The following is a 26,608-nucleotide window of genomic DNA, read 5'->3' as shown; positions in this document are numbered from 1 at the left end:
ATTTTTTTAAGGTCAATTTTGGGCATGAAATCCAAGACTAATAGCCAAGACTCTTAGCACCAGTTGAGCCTCATTTTTTATAGAAGATTTCATAAGAAGTGAACTTTTTTGAAAGACTAATATCATAAAACGATTTCGAACAAAATATCAATTTTTTGACCAGGAAATGACAAGTCTCTTCGACAAATGAAGTTTCTGGTACACCATCCGTGGTACAAAACCCAATAGTACAAAAGGAGTTTACCGATTGAAGGGTCCAACACAATATTTTATTAAACTTTAACTACAAAAACCCATATCAAATTGAAAGATGCAACTAAGATTCGATCACCATCTCTCTCATTCACTAACACAAAGTATTCAATCTCACAAGGAGAAAATCAGAGAAAAAAAAATTTCAACTGGAGACTCGAAAGAAGACGAACGAGAGAGGAGAGAATTTTTGGAAGCACAAAGCAAGAAACAACAATCATAGATATGACCTAATGGGGCAACTAAAGGTTAGATTTTCAGCCATTGATCTTATTTTTTATCCGAATAAGATCCAACTCTACAGGACATCCAACTCTACAGGACATCTCAAAATTCAAACTGACATTGAGTAGCATTAAAAACGCTTTTCTCGATATGTAAATGGGTCCAAGTTTTGGATGAGTCAATTTATCGAGCAATTGTAATAGAGAAATTGGGTGAGCAGCCCATATTATCATTGCCCCCACCAGACCAGTTGGCATCACTACCCAACATAAAACAATCATCATATCACAATTCTCCCTCCCCCTCTCTCTCCCTCTCTCTCTCTCTCTCTCTCTCTCTCCAGAATTTTGAGAATCCCACTGGTGCACCCAACATGTATCCTGTATACATGATGGAATCCTCTGCAAAAAGCTCATCTTCAAACCAAAAAAACTTCATTTCTCTGCCCGCCTGCAAGAAAAGCACACTGGAGCAGCAATACAATCATCAAGAAATTCCTAAACAGACATTATTTGAGAAACCATTGACTCCAAGTGATGTGGGCAGGCTCAACCGTCTTGTTATACCAAAACAACATGCTAAAAAGTACTTTTCCCTAAACGGCTGCAGAGAAAAAGGGTTGCTCCTATGCTTTGAGGATGAGTTGGGAAAATATTGGAGGTTTCGATTTTCTTATTGGAACAGTAGCCAAAGCTATGTCTTGACAAAAGGTTGGAGCCATTTCGTTAAGGAAAAGAGGCTTGATGCAGGAGATATTGTTATTTTCGAGCGCCACCGGGTGGAAGGTCGCCGGCTTTTCATTAGGTGGAGACGGAGAAACATTTACGGTGGCGCGGTCCAAGAATCTTATGTTGCTCAGCCGGCTGCGGTGGCTTCTGGTGGCAGTGACGAGTGGAGACATTCTGGTTACCCTTATCCAGTGCATTCTCAAGGGTCTTCTCTCCCATATCAACCCGACTGTTTTCGTGCAGGTTTTTAGGCACTATTACATTACACCAAATCCTATCTTCTTTTCGTTTTTTCTTAGGATATCAAATATTATACGTAAGTTGCAAAGTAAATACACTCACACGGACACATGCTACATATAACCTTTTTCTCGTAACTAAAAACACGCTCTCACACTACATAAAGTAAAATAAAACGTACTTTGTTCAGAGAATGATTATAATGAAAAACTAAAGAACTACTCAGCATACGTCATAGTCATACTTCTTGTCATCATGCAAAAGTACTCTAATCTCCATCATGCTCTTAGTCATTTTCTTTCTCGCATAAATTTATTACCCATATTCCATAACTTCATCATCGTCTACATGAAAGTAACCAAAAGCATCACCATCTTATTCACTTGTCATTGGGTAGAAAGCCAATGCTCGTGATATGATATTTGCACCACACCTTTTCATGTCCTAACCCATATTTTTTAAATAATTTTATATTAATTGTTTGATCCATTTTTTTCGACGGACGAAGTTAAGGATAAACCTGCTCCATCAATGTTACAAAGCCACCTCCAACATATTGCTCAGATGCACTTAGGGACATTCTTACCTTGACTCCCACAAGATAGCTCTGTTGTGTGCGCATCCATTGTCCTTCTTGCGTCCAATGAAATGTATGATTTTGATAAAATTGTGCATTGCACGAAATGTATGATCGAAAATAAGTTTAAAAAAAATTGAGTTTTGGAAAATAGAAATCAAAGATGGACTTAATTTAGGACATTGATATATGTACATTAAATCTTACATAATGAATTACATAATGCACATGACACTTTATCATTTGACAATCTAAAAATAATCAACTTTGTCATTCAATTATTTAACTGCACATCATTTTCTGCACACTTTTGAGATGTCCTTTTCTAAACAAATAGCATAATCCCTTTAATTTATTGTAGCGTGTAGAATAGAATGAATTGCTAATGTGTTTCTGTTGCAGGATCAGTTTTACAGAGCCAAAGTACACCAAATGGGAACTCCAAGACGTTGAGATTGTTTGGGGTGAATGTTGAGTGCCATGCAGATGAGTCCAGCCAGCCGCCCACGCCTGATGATTTGCCCATGTCGAGCGAGGGTCAAGCCCACATATGTCATTTGTAGGATAAAAATTAGTTGGAGTAACTATTAATGTATGATAATAGAATGTTAAAAAGAAAACTTATCCATCGAAACTCTTGGCTACACGATGTCTTAAATTGAAATTGTACGTTGTTAACTGCTTCGATCTCTTTAAAAAATTACTCCTAGTATACAACAATCGAATCAGTGGTACAATAATCCCCTAAAAATAAAAAAATAATAAAAAAATTCAGATCTCTCACCATTGCTATAATTTAATTATATTTTTTTTAAATAATATATTTGACCAAAATAACAAGGAAAAGAATATTTTCAGGCGTATCTAACATGATCTAATAAACACGTTATAGCCTTAAGGGGGTCCCCCTCAAAAGAAAAATCTTGCGCTGGAGGAGTCGTGAGAAATTAGGAAAGTTGTTGGCATGCATTTTTGTGTGGTGGCTAAGTGTGCCATGCTTTTTATAAGAAATATATGAATATCATTTATTATTATATTTAGCAATCCTTCAGAAATGTGTCGTACAAGTTTGGCTCGTGGTCCAATCCACTGTACAAACACTAAAGATTTAATTCAACAATCAGAATAATCACTTATTCCCAAAACCGTTAACAGGGTCGTGTCCAATAGTTTGTCAAATAATCACGTATGTAAGCTTAAATAGTGCAAAGTTTTGCTAGCTACCAGAATAGTTTAGAACCAAACAAGATCTCCCTAAGTTTGCCCATGCTCAAAAAAATTGCTTATAAGTAAATAATTATGTTTTATTAGTTAAAGTTAAAAATAAGTCAGATCGTTCAAGTAATTTTTCACTTAAAAAAGTTATATTCAACTATAATATTTAGCCCCCCTTCAACAACCATTCTTTCAAAATTCTCTTTTTTCGCATATTTATTTTCAACCACACATTCTCACAATAAAATATTTATCACATAAACCCAAAATTTCTCCTAATTTTTTAACATACATTCTCCAAAAAATTTACTATTTAAAGACTCATTCTTTACCACCCAAGGGATGGGGCTGTCAAACAAGGACTTAATTTAAAATTATTATAAAGTGAAAGAGTTTAATTATTTATATTTTATATTTGTTAAGTTTCAAAACTAAACCATGACACACAGATAATTTCACTAATTGCTACTGAATCTGGTTGGAACAGTATAACTATATTTTTGAGGATATTATTATTAAATATTAATCTGGTTGGCACCGGAATGATGTTCAGGCAAATATGAATGAATAGCCTCTGTTCGAAAAGTTCATTTGTAACTTCTTAAGAAGAATAGTGATTGGATAACGAAATGTGAAAATAATAATAAGTCATTTGAATAAGTAACTGAAATTATAATTTAACTGAATAGTAAAAGTAACTTTTAATGTAATTAAAATGTTTCCAAATGCGGCAGCCGGACTTCGATCTGGTAAACTGTATGAAAAAAATAAAATAATAATAAATAAATCCACTAGCTTTGAGACATGAATATTTTAATATGAACATTGCGCATCGTCCTTCAATGTCAGGTAAAAGTAGAATAGTGCACACGGCAAGAAGGATGAACCAAGAGAATTTCATTCTTGAAGATAAGAACAAGATCAGATGGGTCCATTAATATATTTTCTTCTTATGACAATACTTACCATATCTTAATTTGCAGAATAAACCAAACATAAATGATGACTAAAGAATCGCCAAACATGTAGCAAAATTCGTTTTATCCTATCAACAATTCCGCAAGACCTTAAGCATTAACAGGAGCAGACTTCATCTTAACAAGAGAATGAATCACTAAGTTGGAATTATCGTTGAGTAATTAGCCCAAAATTCATACAAGTAATCATCATGCTCCTCATTACCATCGTTGATCATGAATATACCAATTTAGGTTGTAGATAAACCAAGCAAAATCAATTATACCTAAAAGAATTGATCTTGGCTTTTCCACAACTTAGATCACTTTGCTCTCCATACTTTTCCATTATAACTGAACGTCCACTAATTTATCAGAATTAGGATAAAACACTTCATTACAACTAGGTCATTGGACCATTACACAAAACATTTAAAACATATTATTTACAAATTTGAAAAACAGTATATTAAATACTTACGGTACTTTAAAAATAAGTAAACCGAGTTGATCAAATCTTGAATACCTTTGCATGAACTTATTCCACTAAACTACGTCCATTTCTAAGGTAGTCAAACGAACGGAAGGTGTAAAGGAAAACGTTAACCATGTAAACACCATATATTTAAGCGAATTTATGGAAGACCATAAAGGAGGCAATGCAGCGAGTACATACCCGGAGTGCAAGAAACCCGGAATGAACTTCTATAAGCCAAACTGTGAAACTAGATTCAGAACAAAATTGATGTGTGAATGTGGGTTATTGCTCTGGACTTTCGTTGGGATTCACCTCGTCTTCCATTTCCTTTACTTTCTCAAGCTCCCTCAAGAGATCTAACCTTTCAGGTCCGTAAGTGGAAGGTATCTGCCAGAGAACAGATCAAATATGGTCACAGGTTGGACATCATGGAGGAAAATAAACAATTAGCTCAGGGGGATCAACTTTTACACACCAGTGATGGTACATATCGTTGAATTGCAGCCAATATAGCAGCATGCCCTACTGCAGTAACCTGCAAGATGTATAAAATGCAGCAATGTCAGTAAGCACTCATCAAGTTCTAGGTGGCTTTGTCTATGGTCATGTAAAATCCCATTTTGCTGTAAGTGTGAGCAAACCATTTTTCTCATATGACAAGAAGCCTGCTTAATACCGATTTAATTGGCAAAGATGAAGTCCTGAGGTTAAGGTAATAACATTTTGATTGACGTACAGGTCAAAGGACATCATATTAGACCATATAGTTGTCAATGTTTATCTTTTTGTTTTCCTTTCCTGTCCATCCAAAAGGAACATTCCTTGATAATAACTTGTGAATCTCGTGCAATGTTCAGATGGAAAGCAAAGCAGTCAATTAGCACGTAATTACAAGAAAAAGGAAGATGATGAAAAGGTGAAATATTTTTAGCACAGAAAGCATAATCGAATATGTGAGGAGTGAATTTTGATTACAATAAAATTTCACTCATATAATTGACTCAAATTCTACAAGAATCTCCCTTAGGCAAGCTGTGTCACCAATACACATAATTCAAGATAAGAACGTTAGGGCTTACTGGAAGCAGCATGAGAAAGCCAATTGGAACTACTGAAGCCAAGTCAGTTAATGTTCTTTGGAGAGATTGTTTTTCTTTCTCCGTTAATTCATCCCCCATTAGAACCCTCCTTAGCAGTCCCATAGCAGCGCCAGTGTCAATGGCTAGAAGCTGGGTGCCTTGCCATACATCCTGCTTATGAAAATCAAAACTTTCAATGAGAGATTGAAAGTTAGCACACGGAGGAATAATAAACTATCCCTTACTTTGGCAAGCAAATAAACTTCAGGATAACACGCTCCTTGTATGAGATGTGGATTTGCTACCTTAAAGTATACTAATATTTAGATTTTGCAGTAAATATATTTTTGTTACTTGCTTCACATTCCAGTACGAACTTGGCTTGAAAGTGATTTACTAGAAGAGTAACTACAAACTCAAAAATCCAAAACCCTTTAGAAAGGTCCATAAAATTCAAAGATGGTAAGAGAGACAGAGACAAAAGAGATTCCTTCCATTGGGCTTGAGCAAATACTGTCTTTGCAGAAACATCGCATATAGAAATCCAGAAAAGTTCGAAAGTGTATACATCTCCGTAGGAGCATTCATATCCTTTTTCCATATATGGTTCCTTCTATTGATAAGTTTTTATCTTCAAAAATATGTGATATATAAGTCCAAAACGTTGCCACATTATTATCCCGGTTTCTCACTTCCACCTCAGTATTACAGTTATTAAGTTTTCGGATTGATTGATATAAGGGGTTGTTATACGAAGCTTTTGATAGAAGTTGTAGCAAATTTTGATAAAACTTGATGTAATGAGTGGGTGAAAAGTTGATAAAAGTTGTGGATCCCACAAAATATGTTGTTAAAATTGAAGTTTGACCAGTTGAAAAGTTCAATAAAATTTTAGCAAAAGTTTTATCAACCAAGCATAAGTTTCTTACTTTTAGAATGCAAAATAGGAAACTGCATGCCATAATTAACTACCTCAAAACCTTAATATAGAATTGATTGATGCATGAAACTTATGTAACATAATCAAATTAAATATATTTTGGGTAAACACAAATGCATAGTAGCATTATTGTAACTGTGAGTAATTTTTTTTGAAAGGTGTAGCATTATTGTAACTGTAAGTAATGCAAAGGATATACTTCTGAACATGTACCAACCTAGTAGGGAAGTACTTAAACTACGGAGATGCAACATCAGTGTAGATTCATTAGAAAATGCTGATGTGAAATTAGAAAAAGAATAGAATAATGATGGTATTCGTATTTCTACATTTTCTCACTTCAATTCAATTTGTTCTAAATGATAAAAATCCTAAGAAAATATATGAATTAATAAAAAATAAATATATGCATTAACTTTGAATAAAAAGTATTGATTTCAAATTATAAGCCCAAATCCATTGTCCTGGCATGGCCCTCAATGGACTTTATCTATGGACCATCGTGGCAATCAAGCATATTAGGACCATGATATGACCCAACATCGACAGATTAAATGTGGGGCTGCCATGCAGTTAACACCTCTATCTATCTATATTATACACCAATAAAGAGGGGTATAACATTTGTACCGTGCTTGTTTCTTTCAGCTTATCCAATGATTTCTCAATTACAGTTTCTTTCTTCTGAACCTGAACCAATTGAGCACCTTTAGCTTCATTACTGTACCTCATAACATTATCTCTCGTCTGAATTTCTTCCTGGATGAAATGCAATGGATAAATCTCATTAAAACAAGCAGGTATTTAACACCTATATAAGTAGAGAGAAAATTTGACAACTAGAAAGTCGAACACATGAACTCAGTTATGCTTGCCGATTATATCTTTCTAAAAAGAAGTCGCTTCTTGCAATTGTTCTCACCAAAAAGCATATCATGAACTTCAAAATCAATTTTAACTTATTTCATTGATATCTGCACATTTTTTCAAGAATATAAATGGACTTGAAACATTTAAGGGAAATATTGTAACAATAATTTAAAATAGGCAAGGTTGCCACAAGGAGTAAAAGAGAAAAACACTTGCTCTTCAATAAATCAAGAGCTTGTTCGATGTAAATTTTGTGAATTGGAGAATGTGCGGTTAAAAAATAGAAAAAGTTAAGTGCCTGTGTGCAAAATTATTTTACTCGAAGAATATATGGTTAAAAATGAATTCAGGGAAACATGAGTTTTAAAGAATCTCTACCAAACAAAGGCTAAATTTGAGCAGAGATGTGGATGCCTAACTACTATCAGCTAAAAAGGTTTATATAGCATTATCACATGAAATCCATTAATCTTTCAAGCTTGAAAGGGAGACCTAATTATCGGTAAAGGGGCCTGAATAAACTGGCAGATTTAAGGCCCTGGTTTCTGGGACCAAGAAGTCTCAAGTTCTAAATCCCGCCATTTTGTAGGTTACATGTTGGTTTCTGTACCAGTATGTGAGTATATTGTATTTGATATTGGAAAATGGAAAAGAAACAGAAAATAAAACTCAAGGTCTTTATTTTATTTTATGAACCTAAAAGAAATGACATCTGTTGCACAAACATTGTAATGATTATTGTCTATATTTATACCAGAGAATTATAATTCCCCGCCATAGTCTAGCACGGTGTGTGATTTGCAGTACAGGACAGCTAGATGGACACTGATGTCTCATAAGAACTCCACGTCCACACAGAGAATCTTCACACAATATCTCGCCAGTCCAAATGCCCGATTAAGGTTTCTCTAACAATATCCAACTATATATGGGTGCACTATAACAAAAGTACATGGCTATCAAGCTTGGTGGAGCAAAGTCAAACAATAACAACAAAAGTACAAACTTCATAATATTTGTTTAACTACCTCACCTAGAGTTTAAGCTTTTAGAGAAGACACATATTTATTAATCTTCAAAAAGCTCAGATTCCATTTTTTGTTCAAATGCACAATTATTATTAAGGATAGCTGTGAGACTTGAACCCACGCCTAATGTCCCCTATTGAACTAAAAGCTTAAGCTTGGACATGTTTATTTATTTAAATTTAGTCTTCAACAGTGTCATCCATGTGCTCTTACACAGCTACAGAAAGTAATAAAACTTAACCAATCCAAGTTGAGACCACATACAAATGAGTCCTTATCTGAACCATATAATGAGGATGACGTGGTTTATGCAAAATTATTCGTTAGTATAAAAGATGATGGCTTATTTACTGTTTGTTCGGCCATTTCCAAGCATTTAGTCGAGTTCCACATCCTTGTGAACAGTCATGCAATGTTTTTCAAAAAAAGAAAATAAGGAAAATAAATGACCCATGGAAGAAAGATAGTTGTCTATCGAGTTTAACTGGTCCTAAATGATCCTCATGATCATTTAACCCTACATTTGTATTCTTACTCTTGATTGCACACAGTAAAACCAAGACAGAAGAAGGCTTACTCATTAAGAAAAATGAATCCAGTCATCATCGCAAAAGAGAGGAGAAATGGGGCCTAAAATATGAGGCATAATTCTTGAAGCAGTCACTATAAACCTAATAGAGGGTCAAGATGTACCTCATCATATTCATACTGATCAGTGCTCTTTTGAACTCGTTTCTCCAGTTCTATTAGTTCACTCCTTAAGAGTTCAAAACGTTGAATTTCATTGGATTCCGAGTCAACAATTTCCTTGCCCACAATTTCCTGTTCATGGTATCCACCATCCTGCAAAGAGACCACCAAAAACCCCAAAAATAAAAAAAATATAAAAAAATTAAAAAAAAAAAATAATAATAATAATAATAATAATGAAAAAAAATAAAAATTAACCACTCATAACTCAAGGCAGAAAATCTTTGACAGCGTACAAAAATCTGAATTTTCCTAACAAATTCAGTAAATTAGCAAAATTTCATTGTCACCAGAAAGATACGGTCGAGTACATCAAAATATCACTCCTTTAGCACAATCAGTAACGCATAATGAGAACATAAATTTCATATTTCCAAATTGATACAGCATTATTTTCCCATCCAAATTTGACAGAAAGTCGGACAATAGATATATGTGAATTAAAATAAATGCCATCAATTTAAGCCCAATTAGATTTAAGGCAGTAAAATATAAATTGCAGATAGTATCAAAGCAACTTCGCACATCAATATCTAAGGTTAAACCTAGTCTTCAGGGACAATAAGTGATCAGACCAGATACATAAGTCAGTTTTGAGTCAGATAAACATTATGATATCTCTAAGTTTGAACTTACAGCAGCTTTCAAAAGTTTGAAGGAAGATCAATGGAAGGAAAATAGTAATTTGAGCAATGGACGACCAGAAGCTGCACTGTAAATAACTACTAAATTTGGCACAAAGCACGAAAATAACCATAAAACAATATCCACAGATTAAATAGCACATCAATATCACATTCTTGTGCCCTCTATGAGGAAAACTTGCAGAAGGCAAACAAATGAATATACAAGTAGAGGAACAGCTATAGAGTCCATTGAATGCCATACATTTTCAATTGCAGTTGATGAACCAGCATCAGATGCTTTTCCTGGGCTGTAAGCTAAAATATTCCATAATCCATGAGGATTGCGTATCCTAAAAGGAAGGTATTTATCAGCAAAATGAAAGAAATTGAAGTAAACAACAAATCAACATAAAGAAACAACATATAGTGATGAACAGCAAAACGAGGTAAGAGCTTGAAAACATCTGAGAAGCCTTAGTACCTGCTGCTCCTATCCATTTTCATATTAGCACTTTTGCTGCCTTGTCCTCTAGAATATTGATGTTGCTCACTAATTGGAGAGGTTGAACTACTGACATCATCTCCCTAGTAGCTCAAACAGAAACCAAATCAGAAGCAAATAAATTGAAAATCATATATGTTCATGTCATCATAATAAGGCACAGATGATACATGGATCTGAAGACTCTACGTAATTAACACGAATTTTATGATTGATTGCTCCCACTTGGGAGAAACTTAAAACTAATACTGCATTGCACTTGGGTGAGTCATCTCAGTAGCCTGTTCTGCTATACATGATAGATATCATAAATATGCCAATGGTTCTACAGGCTACAGGTTATGCATAAATTGCAGCTTGAGAACCCCTAAATTCGATAGAGAATTTTTTCCAAGAGAGTTAAATGCGTGCTCCAACAAACAACCATGAGCAGAGCAATGATGCCTTAATCTATTAAGGTCTGTTTTTATTCTGATTTCATTTTCTTGTTTTCCCTGTTTAATGCCAAAATTATTTCTTCGTATGGTTTCAAAACATTGATCTAATACGTTTATTTCTGGACAAAAATGACATTCCGATTGTCTCCTTTTAGGTGTGAATAATTTTGTAAGGTTGATAGTTGGAGGAGTTTAATTAATTTGAGCTCTATAATGGTAGCTCATCCTCAGACATAAATATGAATAATTATCAACATTGCTGACATACTTAGGTGTATAGAGACAAATCATGGAACTGATGAAAATGGACATAAGAGTAGTCTAAGACAGATTTCAATATAGAGATTCTTCTTTATGCTGAAGTGAGAGTCAAGGCTCTCTGCATTTTGTTTTCACCAACGAATCCCCTTTTCTTTTCCTCCCCTATTCCAGCATGACATGCGAAGCTAAGGCTGACCACGTCCATCATGACTTAGAACTCAAGATCTTTATCTATGTTGAAACCGTGTTGAAGCACTTCATCTAAAAGCTCTAGTTATTAGTGAGGGGACAATTTTTTGTCTTCAACATCAAAGATATAATTGATATAAAATCTAATGACCATCAGAAAGAAACATTAGACTGCTCCATCGTCCCATCGCCATCCTACAAACATCCTTCTCTCTCGGTCTACTATGTAAGTTATCTATGCTTTAGCACTTCCCAATTTGATGTAGTATAACTACCAATAAGAATGAAAATGAAACAGTAGAATTTATATCCCTAACTTGTACAGAGGCTGGCACACCCACATTGGAAATGACTATCAATGCTTACTTACTAGTTAAAAAATGAGGGAACATCGAGAAAGAAAAATCTAAAAAGATCAGATACAGATAAAAATTTCCAAGAATTTAATGTTAAACATATTCCAACCTGGATTTATATTTGCAGATGAAGATGAAAATAGATCTAGCAATGCAAAGGGAAAGATAAACCAGTTTCTGTTTGTCTAGGTGTCACTCCACTTGTGGATTTTATTCTAGTGCTTTGAAACAAGTTACTTCTTTATCTTTATTTGTTTCCATGTGGAAACATAAAAAATAACAACAATACAAACAAGAGAAAAGACAAGAAAATCTTGATATCGTGTCACGTAAGAAATAGGGAAAAAAATCCTGGATATGTTATATAGATCAAGAAATAGCAACTCAGGCATTCCTTCTTTAAGAAAACAGAATGTATAAATCATAAATAAGAGTATAAACGGAATGTATAAATCATAAATAAGAGTACCAGTGACAGTTTTGAACTCCAATCTTAAGAAGAGTATCAGAGGCACATGCCGCTGAAAATAAAAAATATACCTGCTGAAGAGAAGCTGCCTTAGCTCTGAAAGATGCCTCGAGAAATTCAGCTTCTTTCTTTAGTCTTCTTATCCTTTCAAGGTCTGAACAGGCAGCTTTTATGTGATCCTTTCCAGAACTAGAGCTTTTCACATGCAGCTCCTGAAGCAAGTCTTCAAGCCGTAAAAGAGCTTCTTCAACACTCCCCAATGCCTAAAAGAAAATGTAAACGTCACTGTACCACTAGAAGGGTTTCAGTTATACCACAAAAGTAACCATGTGGATGGATGCCACTACATAATCAGTAAAGCAAAGATGTCGATAAAGAAAGTTATTCAATATGGAACACGGGAATTATCAAACCAGAAGTTAAAGAATGACAATTCCCATGATCTCATAAATGCAAAGAATTTGAAATATATGAAAGTTATTCGAGAAAACTCAAATTTCCTACTGAAACTAAAATTTCCTACCGTTTTTTTTAAACTAAAAATTTCCTACTGAAGTCTGCAGTCAACAAAACAAACAAACATCGTGTTTCAATATCTGGATGTTCACATAGAGTAAGAGATTATGTAGTCATGCATACAAAAGGAAACAGGTAGCAGGATTACTTTTTCACTAATCAGCTTATTATCTAACAACAGCCGATACCTTGCTGAATTGCATCAGCTGCATGATCTATAACTTACAGAACTTGCACTTGAAAAACTAATATTCCACCCAAAAGAAAACCCATTCCCAAATGCTTGTGTAGAAAGGGTATACAACATTCTAGAGAGATCATTTACTGCAGATGCAAATACCTTATCAAATGAATCCAACTCTTTCTCGAGTGGTAAATAATTTCCAGATCCAGTCCTGTCAAATAAATTAGAACATTAATTTTTATCTTCTGCATCAAAACTTTAAATCTGCTACTCACCGGTTTATCAATAGCAATTACTTTTTGCATGTGAAGACCAAGCTAGTCACATATAATGCTCAGATGAACCCTTAGCAAGAATAACATCCAATACCTGGAATCCTCCTAGCGTGCAGAGCACACTATTAACCTTTCTTGTCTCTTCCAATTAGAAAAAAATAAAATTCCACATTCACTGTCTTTTTGCCATTGGCCTCATATACAAAGTGGAGAAGACAACAATGGATCTAACCACTGGCCTTGTATGTAAAGAGGGGTTGCCCCCACGCTTGCAACAATAATCTTGTGGGCTAATCAGCCCAATATTGGAATTTGGACAATTGCTTAAGCAGTTGTTATTAACAAAATTAGTTTATTAAGTAAGCATTCACAAATCACACTAATGGTATGGGCATCAAGTACGTTACCAACTGTTACACCGCACCTCCGATGCAAATCTGAAGAGTCTATCTTCTCTCCACTCATATACAGTACAAAAGACAAAGATGACCCATAAATTTTAAGCGAAAGCTGCAAGGTTGATTACTAAAAGCCCAAAATTACCCAGTCCCAAAGCCTATTGATTTCTAATAATTGAAATGAAAGAAAAAGCAACAGAAAAAGAACAGTTTCACTTATGTAGTTCAAATTATTCTAGAATATAATGGACAGGTTAGAAATTATTCATAAGAACACATTTTAGCAGCTCACGGGAGTCCTTTCTTAAATCAAGAATATTCATCTGCTTTAAGTTGTAAGAAGGAAATAGTGAAGTAAAAAAAGAAGCCACACGGGAGAAGCTTTATGGTCTGTAGGCAAAATTTTACGAGAATCTCCAAACTAAAGCTTCACATCCTAAATTCAAAAAAAAATTTAAATGGATACGGCATTCTGAAATAAATCAAACATTCTGAAATTCTTTATATATCATTTAAGAGAACCTCATAAAAATTATATCTACAAAATGACAGTTATCAATCCAGGATAGTGATATTAAAGCTTATGAATCATGGAAGTAGTTAGTTTATGAAGAGTCCAACAAGCAAGGTTTTCCTTTATGAACATTTCCCCAGGGCAATCTTAACGTTTTCTGAGAGCTAAACCATAATTCAACAAAGATTATATAGAAATATACAATGGCTACCTTGGTCTAAACAACAGGGATTAACTCTAACATGTGATGTCTATTTTACATTCATCAATGCATCAAGAATTCCATATGATATTAGTCTCCAGTAAACAGAAAAATAGGCGTCCTGTTGGATACACACACAGACGTTATAAAAGGAGTTTAGAACATATATTTCCCTCCTTCAACTTACTTCTTTATCCCCAGTTCTTGCATGCACATTTTTAACTGGTCGTGCCTGAAAAGTGAACACCAAACCATATTTTTCAGAGCACAGATTATGGAACCTGAATAAATGACTTCAAAAATTTAAAGGTATAGTACCCTTTGGAAAGAAATTGAGCTGCCTTAACATTAGAGGGATTCTCCAGCCATTTGCTGTACTTAATAAAACTCTGGATCCAGTAAGAGCACACATCCAATACTAGACAAATCGCTTCAGTATTGGGTGGACCTTCTGTATTTTTGTGCCCAGGAGTGCGCTTGGAGGTACTGCTGCTGCCTGGATAGAAAGGAAGCCAGCCCAGTTCTTCACACACAACCTATCAAGCCAAAGGTTTGTCAATTTTTTCAACCATGTAAATTTTTCTAAGTACAACTTCACTTTTCATGCTAACCTCCACATACAGTTGATAAGCACTAATATATGAAAGCTGAGGATAATATAGTACACTGCCCCCAATTAGGTACCTGTATTGAGGAGATTATAGAGTATAGAAAATGACTTTAGCAATGAGTAAGAGAAAATGGGAAGCAACCACTTCATTACAAACCATACCGTATAAATCCTTTGATGGGCACATCAACAGTGTCAAAACCATTTACAGATAGGTAGAATTGTGTGCTTCTCCCTAAGGCAATGAAAAACCCAAATATAGCTAAATCCTTCTCCAAAACCTATAAGATATCAGAAAAACGTTCACGCAGAGCAATGAAATAACACATCAACTCTGTGCACAAGTAAAAAGCAATAGCAAACAGTAAGCTCTCTGATTCATAAGCAGTAATTGTTCCATAAGATTTAAGTGGAATCTCAACCCCTGTACTCATCAGCCTTTAAAGAAAGGTATAAATGAGGTTAATACCATCTAAATCGTTCTTCAAGCTATATTAGAGTGCACTGAATGCTGAAACCTTGAAAGCACATTTCAACAAGTTCAGAATGCCAAGGTAAATTCTGACAACAGGAGGCAGAAGTCATAATAAGCTCTCTAAATTTCAAGAAATTTTGGTAATATTTAGAGACTCTGTGCAAAACAGCATGAATGGAGAAAAGAAAAATGTTTATTACCATGGAAAACGCTAAATTTGAGTAAAATAGTTGTCCAATCACCAGCGGGTTAAACTAAGTTTAATAATATGAGCAAATAAATATTTTTTCATCAAGGAGTACTCATTGTAAAAAATCTAAGGATGCCATAATGTTTTGATAGATATTGTAACGACCCGGCTTCTGTCGCTGGCCGTTCTCTTGGGTACTGTCCACTTGGAGAGGGAATCTATCCTCTTACCCGTCCCGATTTTCTGTCGCATTCCCTACGATTTGAATTGGTGCAGGATTCAACTTAAGTCTCTTTCAAGGGGAGGTTATGTGTTCGAATCCTAAGGAACACGACAAAAAACTGTGACAGGTAAGAGGGTAGATATCCTCCCAAAGCGGACGGTACATAAGAGAATGGCCGGGCACGAGGCCTGGGTCGTTACAGGTGTTCCACGTGACAAATGGTTAAAAACTTGGGGCTTGATTCTAGTTCAAGCACCAATAAGGGTGTGTGCGTGCGCGATCGCACATGAATGTGTAGTGGATTCCTGGTGGTTTTCAGATCAATCAGATCTGCAAAACTGTAACACAAATAAAAAAGATTTCAGAGATAACCTCGATGCTTTCACATGTGGTGACTCTTGACCAAATTTTCTCCCGATCTATAGCTCGCCGTAGTTGTTTTTGTATAAGATCCACCCAAAACATAATCTCTTCTGTGCCCAGATCATTCTTGATTCTACATGCACCAACTCGAGGACCAAAATGGACGAGAAATTCTCTGCGTAAGCCAATTTCCTTTATTGAATGGTAAGCTTGGCGAATGGGAACAATTTCAACCAGCATGTCCATCAATCTGCCTGTTATGTCCAGAATAATGGAAAAAAATGGAGCACAAGAAACTTTTGCTGGGCCAAGTCTGGCAATTGCCGCTATGCAACTAAGTGCAAGCATGAGAACCGATATGTCACTTGGACTTCCAGAAACTGAGGACAGGCCTTTTCTGAATCTGAAAAAGAAAACCAGTGATTCTAATGGTGACACCTTAAAAATAAATGTCTGCATATGGATCTAAATTCGTGATTGTGCACATAATATTTAGGTAATTACTCACGTTTCAGTAGCAGTGGCAAAGCGCTGGTCCTTTTCAAGATAATCAACAAAGTTGGTCACTGCAACTGGGATTTGCTCTGACCAAAACCATTCATAAGCTTCCGGTAGCTTAGCTAATAACTTCTCTTTAATAATATTCTCCAGAGGAGCAAATTGCTGCGATAGACTACATCAACACCGCAGTAGAACAATTAGAAATATCTTTTAAAAATAATAGAATAAAAACTAAGTCTACCTGGTAAACCACTACTGAAGAACAGATTTGTTTAATGATACCTAACCAACAAAATGATATGTCTATTGAAGAACAGATATTAAAAGTAGAATGATGATAAACAACAATAGCCGAAAAATCTAAAAAGGATTCAGCTTATTCCAGTTCTTTAAAAATTTATTGAAACTAAAAGACTTAGGCTACATAGTCAAAAACAGAAGGGACTTCTACTCTTATCAACACTTGTTAGCAACCTTAAAGTTGCAATGGCATGCTAAACAATCTAAACTTTGGATGAGTCATTCATAGGCATTTAAGCTTCAGACGATATGTAACCTGCAACTACATCCTCCTGCTCTTGTTATCAGACCAACTTCTTTTCAAATAAACAAGCACGTGATAGTATTCCGAACAGGTTCCAACGAAACACTTTGCTTGCTCGAGCATCAAACAAAGCAACTGCTCTTCTAATGGTTGGAATAGTGTAATATTTAAACTTGTCTTGACCTTTTTATAAGACTTTGTTAGTGGGTCGGGGTTGATTATTATAGATTTTGAGTTCTCTCTGTTGTTTTAGGACAAAACCCAATATTAGAGTATGTTGAAGATAAAAATGATGAAAACAAGAAGAACTGTGTGTTTAGAAGTGAGCATGAAAGTTTGAAAGTGAATAGTCGATTCCTCAAAGGCCGGAGATGAAAAGAATATAAGAATCAGTTTGGAGCTAATTATTTTCGCTTGAGAGAAAGAATGACCCTCGCTACAATAAAATTACGCTCGAGTGAAATTAGCTTCAAGCAAAATCAGAAGAACAGAAAATCCAAGGCTTCAATACCTTTTTGCTCAACTGAAGCATCTCCCAGATGCGCACGAAGTTGTCCCAAATTCTCCTATAAAAATAGGTCTAGCTCAACTATCTTTGTCCTAGTGCACATTTGGTAAAAATAAATTAAAATTTAAGTGATTATAAACAATGGATCCACCGGAATATGTGGATAATAAGTGGGAGTAGTTGAATTTTCTCATCATTTGTCGCGACACAATTTTAAGCTTTATAGTTAAATACAACCATCCATCATCAAAATTTGATCATTAATTTAAAGTTAGGATTATATTTCATAACACAATCCTCGCGGCAATGACACTGGATTCATACACTTTATTAACGTACACTTGCGATTTCAAGCAAACAATGCACAGGCTACATTTTGCAGATGATAATTAAATTATTCAATCTATGGCAAAATTATGGCTCTCAGGATCAGCAATGTATGTGGCATCACCTGTCTCTCTACACAAGAACCTCAATCCACAAAGACTACCTCAAATCACTCTCTATAAAAATTCTTCAAGATAAAAGTAAATGCCATGTGTTAAGCATTAGTTCACCAGACAGTAATCGTGACAATCTATACAGAAATCAACTTCCAATAAAGAAAATTTAACAATGCTATTTTCGTTCTTGATTCCATGTACATACGTGTTGCCATGTATGACTATGATGCACCGACACGGACACGTGTGTCCGATACGATATGTGTCAAATACGCCGACACGTGATTTGTCAAAATAGTACCGACATGAAGCGTCGTCAACACACTGATTAAAATCTTTAAAAATCTTCATTTATATAGTAGAAATTTAGTTTTACACTTACTAATTTTTTTTGTGAAAATCTTTAAAATATGAGTACCTATTTGTTATTTACTAATAAATTTGAGTTAAAAATATATAATATTTTTTATAAACAATGAAAAATGCTTATAGTAGAGTGTCCGAGGAGTGTCGACATCGACACGTGTCGGACACGGATACACTACCCTAATTGAAGTGTCCGTGCTACAAAGATGTATTGAGACACTAGGCCACTATTACTACGAAAACCTTTATATAGACAGGAGCACAATAATAATAATAATAATAATAATAATAATAATAATAATAATACCAAGTCAAAGAATATTCCTCTTTTCACCATTTTCTCTTGTTTTATCATTTAACATCATCAAGGTGCATCAAAGTTTGACATTTTACACTATGCCTCCAAGCAAGAAACAAGTTACTGGTTGCCCAATGACCAAAGGGTGGAAAACCATATTGGAGAGGGTATTCTGTCAATGCAATTTCACATACAAGTGCCAAAATGCACTAACACAAAAATCATCTCTCCTTCAAAGCAAAAAAGGCTCCATACTCAAAAATATTGAAGCCAGGTTCAAATCTTGGAACACCTATAAAAGATTTTAATCCATTAGCCAAAAACCTATAGGGAATAAGATCAAGAGTCTCTCTCTCTCTCTCTCTCTATATATATATATATATATATATGAAAATGATCTAACGAGCACCGGTACTTAGCTTATGTTAAGCACCGACGACATGGCATACTATTTGATTGGTGAAAAAGTTAATGGTAAGTCACATAATTTTAATGATTCACCAATTAATTGTTGCGACATGTCATCGGTGCTTAACATAAGCAAAACACCGATGTCCATTAGATCATTTCCCTATACACACACGATATTAGAGAACATTTGAAATATACATACTACAATATACCTCTACAGATTAATACTTCATTATAAAATATAATTTCCCAATCCCAAATTGGACAAATGGGCTAAATTAATGCTCTATAAATTAATAAACCGTATCACAACATAATAAAATTTCTTGGTCTCAACCTTATTAATTTATAGAGATTATACTGCATTATTTCTGTTTTAATACATTTTAGGGGCATATACATAGAATCCTCTGCCACTTGGAGCTTTTATCAGTGTAATAATAAAATGTCAAAGGCGACGTCCTCAATGATTGGCAGGCTTAAGTAATAAACAGTATGTATGCATGTGTCAGTTATAGGTTTGTAACTGGCACCATGGACCAGGACTACACCCATATTTAGTGCTTTCATTAATATGAAGAGGCATATTTTTATACAACAGCAAATTGTAATAAAATCAAGTAAAAAACTATTCCTTATCTTTCATTCTTCCTCCACTTTCCTTATTTATCATCTCATTTGTATTAGTGTCCCAGCACAATTTAACAAGACTAGGTGCAACGTAGATAGCTTTTGTACAGATAGCTTTCCTACTTCATGTTAAGAGAAGGTCAATTCCATACATGAAACAAGTTGTTATTGTTTAAGTGCAGCAAACCAAACAAGAGAAAGTGGGCTGTAAGATACATGTTCAACCGCACTAACAGAAGAATAATATCTCCTATTACAGACAAATGCTCAATTATCCCAAGTGGATGATCTATTACATGGAAATTTCATCCACCTAACTTCCAAAGTGCACTTTTTTACAAATTAACTTCTCTTTTATTTCATGAGGGAAAGGAATGTAAAGCTACTATTTAATTCCCCCCTTCTGATGTTAAACAATTTCCTCAAGACTACAAGGAAAGACATCGCCGTTCACATGAGAGTTGGGTTGAAAAATTAAAACAAAAGGATCCTGTTTTGTGATTGCTAGCAGCCCTTTTTTGGGGGAATATTACCAAATAACAATGTTACCCCAGCAATAAAAATTCTGCTAGAGAAACTTGGATAGGTTGAGCAGAGTTAAAACTATTACCTTAATTCTTGACTTAATGGTGAGTTCACAATGTATATAACCACAAAGCATGGTATTTCTACTTTAGGTATTACAAATGAACATATTAAATGCTTGTATATACCTATCAAAAAAATAAATAAATAAATAAATAATAATAATAATAATAATAATAATAATAATTTAAATGCTTATATTGAAGCTACTGGTCTCTATATTGAAATAATGCTGATACCTCTTCTGCACAAAGACGATGACATCTCCATCTCTTCCATCTCCTCGAGAAGAAATCTCACTTGCCGCTTGTAGCAGGGAATAAACAGATGCCTGAAGAAATTTATAAATCATTAGCCACCTTAGAAAGAGTAAAACACAAGAAAATGAATAACAAGTGCACTCTGGACAAATTTCAAGAACTAATGCAATCTACGGATAAATATACTCCACCTTCATATATGATTACATACGAGTATAAAATCATATATTTATAAGGGAAAGATTTTGTCTTGCATGGAATTAGCAATACGATCAAATCAACAGTTACCATGCAGACACCAAGACCAAACCCAAACCCAAACATATTCCTATAAATATGTATTACACACGGCACTCACTCAATACACACTTTTACCTCTCTCACTTTTCTCTTTTCTTACACACATTGTCACGGTCACACAAAGTACTTTTGGTGTAATCAAATCATAGGAAAAAGTTGAGTTGTTTCAAGGAATTTCCACGCACATTATTAGTTTCAATCAAGGCAAGTGTGTAAAATAATTTTGTCCATGTTATTATTTTTGGGATAAAACTTACGAGTCCTATATGAATGCCAAAGAGAACCGGACTTTTGTAGCACTTTGCACGAGAAATCTCTACCACCTAAGATCAGTATTTTTTATTTTTATTTTTTTTTTAATTTTTTTGTGTCTCCTTCATGATTCATTTTTGAAAGTTTACAAGATTTACAAATTTACGGTCCACACTTATTAGTATTATCCCACCCCCACCTTTTCTCCCTTACGGAGTAACTAGCGGTTCGACGTGGTCAACGAAGGAGATGGCTAACGGGATTCATTAGATATGTTCAAGGAATAATTTTTCTGATTATAGTTTTAAGTGATTTTCATTTTGGACATTTCTTTTTTCTCTTTAAGTTGAGACTTATTGAACCTGCGACTTTGCTTATTAACGGTTTTTTAAACATTAGTCTTTTGCGTTGAAGATTCCATGCAAATTTTGCTTTATGTTACTTTGAACTCGTAGTAAGTTTTAGTAACACTAAGGAATGTACGCCCTTCTGTAAACCTAGAGTGAAGGGACAAAGAACTTCTCACAAAAAGACCACTTCGAGCAGACCATAGAGTAGTGCGACAAACAGGCAAGCACTCTCACTTAACTGACATTGCATTTAAGATTCGCCGATTTCAGGAAAGAGAATCGGTCTTACTTGTCCTACCAAGAAGAAGGTACAAAAGGAAGAAAGGTACGAAAGGATGGCATGCTCTGTCCCTTAGTGAAAGAGTGAAAGCTCAATCTCTAAGTGTGAAACTATGCTTTCAAAATATCCTAATGGTGTAACGCTGTCAACTTATTGGGAAAAAGAAAGAAGATAACTTTGGTCTCTTGTTTCAGAGAAATAAGTGGCTCACGAGGAATGGAAAGAAATATATTCCATTTTATTTCGAAGTCCTCATATAGCATTCACAACTACACTAAAGCAAACGAAAAAGGCTACTTGTTTTCCAACTTAATGAGTTGCAAATCTGTGACCAACCTGATAAGATAGTGCCTTAACCCAAGCAGCTTTGTCCACACCAAGCCACGGAGTCGAGAACCAGGAAATCTTTGAGAAAGACTTATGTTGTTTAATTGCCAGCTCAAATTCCCTTGCAGAATCATGTAATGACTGGACAAGACCAGCATTGTAGTCTTCACCTTGCAAAGACTGATTTAGCTTGAACCTCATTTCCTCAACATTACTGCCTGTGCTTGCTTGAGGACTTCCATTAACTGTCATGCTATCATCAGCAGAAGCACGAGGTAGTAGACGATCCATCCTTGTTAATCTACAAATGGATTGTTTCCTAAATTGAGGCAATCTGCAGATAAAACTCAGTTCACTGCTTTCAGGAAGGGAAAGCCTTACACGACTTTTCTTCCTAGTATAACAACGGTTGAATAGTAGGTGGTCCAAGCCAACCACCCTTCTATTAAAGAAATAAGTTTTTATTGGTTTAACTGCAACCAGTGAGCTTGAAGAGCTGCAAATAGATAAGTTAAAAAATGAGCATATGCACAGAATGAACCAAAAAGTGCTTGATAAGGAAACCTCTATCAGCAGTATGTACCCACTTGAACAAATGCCCATAAACAAGAAGCAATGCTTAATGATTCCTGAATGAAACATCCATCGCTGCATACTATTATTTAATAGCATTGAAATTGACTGACTCTCTCAACAGCCAGCAGATTAAAATTTATGTCTTGAAGCATTATTTTCTTGGATAAGGAACTAACTGGTCTAACTCCTTTGATTCCATTGGAAAGGGAAAAGATAATTGTACTATAATATATTACTTTGGACCAAGTCAATATGACAATTGGATTACCATGCAATACCCATATTCGACACTAATATGACAGTTAATCTGTGTCCAACCTTTTGGAAGAGGGCATAAGTCTCCAACACATTGAATAAGTACCAAAGAGGCAAAAACTAAACCACAACTACAGAAGAAGAAAACAGGAGGATGGGGTGTAACCCCTTCTCTCATGAGAAGCAACCAGGTTTATCATTTCTATGCAACAGAAAAAGAATGAATCACATTTATCGAAACTTAAATCTCAGGGTCATCAATCCACAAACTAGTAAAATTAATCGGTAGCTCAGAACGGAACCAATGATTAATATACTACACTGAGTTTCACTAGATTCTTATGTCAGTTTTTTCTATTATCATGTAGTGTTCACCAGATATCCAAACAATTTTTCTTAGAATTCTATATTGTTCTGTATAGGTTTAATTTACAGCCAGAATTTCACAGTCAAAACTCCTCATTATGCTTCTTCACATAGCTAACATCTGCTCTAGCATATTTGGGCTTTTGGTTTAAGGTTCATCAGATTATCATGCATCACAAGGAATTGCTTTGTTTACAAGGTATTTACGACTAATAGAAATAAAAAAAGGATTCTACAATTTTTGAATGTGCCTGGGAATTTGTTTCTGATAAAGAATTATTTTATTTGACATTGTATACTTGGTTTAATGCTGCGGCTACTACTCGTGTAGATAGGCTGCCCAATTTTACGTTGTTTATTTCCTGTATAAATCTGTGTATTATCCGTGATTAATAAAATATTTGATTACTTATCAAAAAAAAAAAAAAGGTATTGACTTGAATATGAGTGCTATGAAACCACTCCTTGTAGTAAGTTTGAGATGACTTGAAAATGAGTGCTATGAAACCACTCCTTGTAGTAAGTTTGAGATGACTTGAAAATGAGTGCTATGAAACCACTCCTTGTAGTAAGTTTGAGATGACTTGAAAATGAGTGCTATGAAACCACTCCTTGTAGTAAGTTTGAGATAGGCACAAAAAACATGCATTCGATTGCTAGGGAAACAAATAGCCACAAAAATTCCCCCTGCATTGTGCTTTCTATTTAGGGAATCAAGCGTCAACTTCCAAACCAAGTTCCTAATACCGATCATGACTATCATACTGCCAGCTCCATTTTTCTTCTTGTGTGATTTCCCACCTCACTGAGAAACTGCTGAAATTTTTTAAGCATCTTTCTCTATTGCCTTGGATATAATATCACCGACTACTGCTAATTCAAATGTTTTTTAAATATATCATTTAATTGTGCCAATAAGCTCGCTCTTCAGTTTAAAATCTACATGAAAAGTAATAAATCAGAATGTGTGATCAATTATTTGCCAACAATTTCTCAAACTAGACTAAACACAAGCGACATCAAATTTCATCCACGTAAAAAAGAATGAGAAAATATATAAGAAGTAAGCTGGATAGCTCTTATAGATTAATTGCATTACTATTTCTAAGCAGAAACATCTAAAACTTGATTAACAGTAAATTTTCACATCATTTATGTTTATGAACAAAGAAAAGAGAAAGAAAGAAAGAAAATCAATACTAAATTATCAAGACGGTAAAAAAGGAAACTAAAAATAATCTCAAATTGTGCGTATCCACACGGGGAGCAGAGAAAGTGAGAACAGAATTCACCTGCCGGAGACGAGATTCTGATGGTGCAGCTTAAGTGACATCGATGAGAGATTTTTGGCTGAAAAAAATCAGAGGAAAATTTTGCAAAATGTGTTTTGGTATTGAAAAAAAGGAATTGTGAAGAAGAAATGAGTAATAGCGTGAGAGAAGGGGTAAGGGGAAGCAAGAATGGGCGGAAGCTGACATGGCAGTGAGGGGTTTCTATCCGAAGACGTGGTGAAGTGTTTTATCACAAGTTAACTGGGGGCGTGCGGAGGATTCAGGGTCGTTTTCGGGCATTAATTAGTAATTTTTCAAAATGGCCTTGTAGTGCATGGTAAAAAGATTTGTTTAAAATTGACAAGCTCAAAGTCAACTATTAAATAACACTTATTTGAGCCACATTATTTTTCTTAGAATGAATTTTGGAATAGTATATTGACGGGAAATGTGTTGTTAAAAAATAAAAATAAAAAATTTTGAATTTGCGTGTAATATTATTTTATTAAAAAATATGTGGTTGAAATGATATCAAATCACTATTTAAAAATATATTTTTTTGAAAAAATGTGGCTCAAACATGGTGATAGTCAAAATTGATCTTTTTTTTTTAATCCCAATATTATCTTCTTCCAGTACTCTTCTTTGGATAGATTGATGGCAAGTTTCTTTTTCCAAAAAAAAATTTGAAAAAAATAAAAGGAGGAAGAAGAATAAGAATAAGAAGAAATAAAAATTCTCTTTATAGTTGTTCTCAACAATAATTACAGAGCGGACGAAAAGTGTCAAATGGATAGAATTGGGTTATGTCGGGCTTTCAAAATGGAATTGAACACCCTATATGCATATAGTAGGATTGAAGTCGAAGTATAAACGGATCAATCAATCAGGTTAAGTGCCACTTTTTATTGCACATTTTGAACCCACAAAACAAACTCCTAAAAGGTTCGGATAAAATCAGGTCTTCCTGTCATTTTTCTATTTTTCAACATTTAGAAGTTTATGATACGAATTCAAAATGAACACGTGTAAAAGATGCGTACTGTCTAAACTATTAAAATTAAAGGTATGTGTAATTTTGCTAATGATCACAAATATGTCATAAATTGCGTTTTTCACCATTAAAAGCATTATAGCATAACTATAAAAGAAAAAAAAAATAGCAAGAACAAATTGACAGCCTAGGCCTAGTATTCCCCTAGACCTCACAATTCCTCAAGGTAAGACTAATCATTCGAATATTGCAATAAATGTCAATCAATGAAAGCTAATATTAAAGAAATAAATAAAGACATTGCAACTTTAATTTTTGTCGTTTCATTGAGATATCATGCTGAAATATTTTGTTAAGCAACATTTACGCAATTGAGTTTGAGCAATCCAATCTAATTTTGCACCATTCGAGAATGAAGATTGTAAAATTAGGAGAGGATATGTGAGAATTTGAGAAAAAGAAAAATAGTGAAAGATAGGGAATTTATAGAAAATTTTTAATTTTAAAAAAGAAAATAATATAAGAGCTAATGTCCCTTTAAAGATGACCATTTGGCTTTTAAATTCTATTTAACCGAATAACAACTTTGTGCAAAGAGACATGTTTGTAACGATTCACAAATAGTTTTAAAATGTTAGATCCAATGAAATATATTATCGTTCATTTGAATAACTAATATAGTTTTCGCCTCACTGAAATCATCCAAGTTCTATAGTGTTGCCACATCTGTCACCGATCATTAAATGATGGCTTAACTAAGATCGAGAGGCAGTATAATTTATAAGAGCTGTGTTTATAACATGTAAATATATCACAAGTTGATCTTTCAAAATTTTCTACTTTATTTTGGCTCGTGTGATTGAATGCTCGAATGGCATGACCTATTTTCGAAGCTTGATTGTCCCAGCTTTGATCTTTTATGGCTTTGGTTGCTCAAAGATGGGTGGCCCGATCTATGTTGAC

At 34.5% G+C, this 26,608-nt stretch overlaps 2 protein-coding genes across 9 annotated transcripts; one reads left to right on the top strand and one right to left on the bottom strand.

Annotated features, from left to right (window-relative positions):
- The first annotated feature begins 319 nt into the window (after positions 1–319).
- Positions 320–2,703, top strand: LOC111366270 (B3 domain-containing protein At2g36080-like). 2 transcript variants are annotated; one of them, XM_022986997.1, is made up of 3 exons: positions 320–1,448; positions 1,954–2,009; positions 2,425–2,703. In XM_022986997.1, exons 1-3 carry the CDS (start codon positions 851–853, stop codon positions 2,473–2,475), a joined length of 705 nt encoding a protein of 234 aa, XP_022842765.1. In that variant the 5' UTR covers positions 320–850; the 3' UTR covers positions 2,476–2,703. The 2 variants fall into 2 exon arrangements, with proteins under 2 accessions (XP_022842765.1, XP_022842764.1); XM_022986996.1 differs by lacking the exon at positions 1,954–2,009 and having other exon boundaries at positions 501–1,448.
- On the bottom strand, positions 2,444–24,864 carry LOC111366269. 7 transcript variants are annotated; one of them, XR_002697617.1, is made up of 20 exons: positions 24,673–24,864; positions 22,193–22,679; positions 20,654–20,745; positions 16,637–16,801; positions 16,138–16,531; positions 15,040–15,158; positions 14,879–14,951; positions 14,586–14,803; positions 14,455–14,499; positions 13,035–13,089; positions 12,250–12,441; positions 10,446–10,549; positions 10,227–10,314; positions 9,282–9,431; positions 7,321–7,449; positions 5,751–5,921; positions 5,147–5,206; positions 4,675–5,058; positions 4,481–4,558; positions 3,798–3,991 (listed from the first exon to the last, which is right to left on the bottom strand). XR_002697617.1 is itself a non-coding variant. In XM_022986995.1 (18 exons), the coding sequence occupies exons 1-18, from the start codon at positions 24,711–24,713 to the stop codon at positions 4,954–4,956; spliced, it is 2,688 nt and encodes an 895-aa protein (XP_022842763.1). In that variant the 5' UTR covers positions 24,714–24,864; the 3' UTR covers positions 4,331–4,953. The 7 variants fall into 7 exon arrangements, 1 of the variants encoding a protein (XP_022842763.1); XR_002697619.1 differs by lacking the exons at positions 3,798–3,991; positions 4,481–4,558 and adding an exon at positions 2,444–2,532 and having other exon boundaries at positions 4,870–5,058; XR_002697614.1 differs by lacking the exon at positions 4,481–4,558 and having other exon boundaries at positions 3,786–3,991; positions 4,870–5,058.
- Between the last annotated feature and the right edge of the window lie 1,744 nt (positions 24,865–26,608).

The sequence above is a fragment of the Olea europaea genome, chromosome 17 (assembly GCF_002742605.1).
Source record: "Olea europaea var. sylvestris chromosome 17, O_europaea_v1, whole genome shotgun sequence".
Classification (NCBI taxonomy): domain Eukaryota; kingdom Viridiplantae; phylum Streptophyta; class Magnoliopsida; order Lamiales; family Oleaceae; genus Olea; species Olea europaea.
Note: the sequence above shows the minus strand (reverse complement) of the source record. Positions and strands in the feature narration are given on the sequence as shown.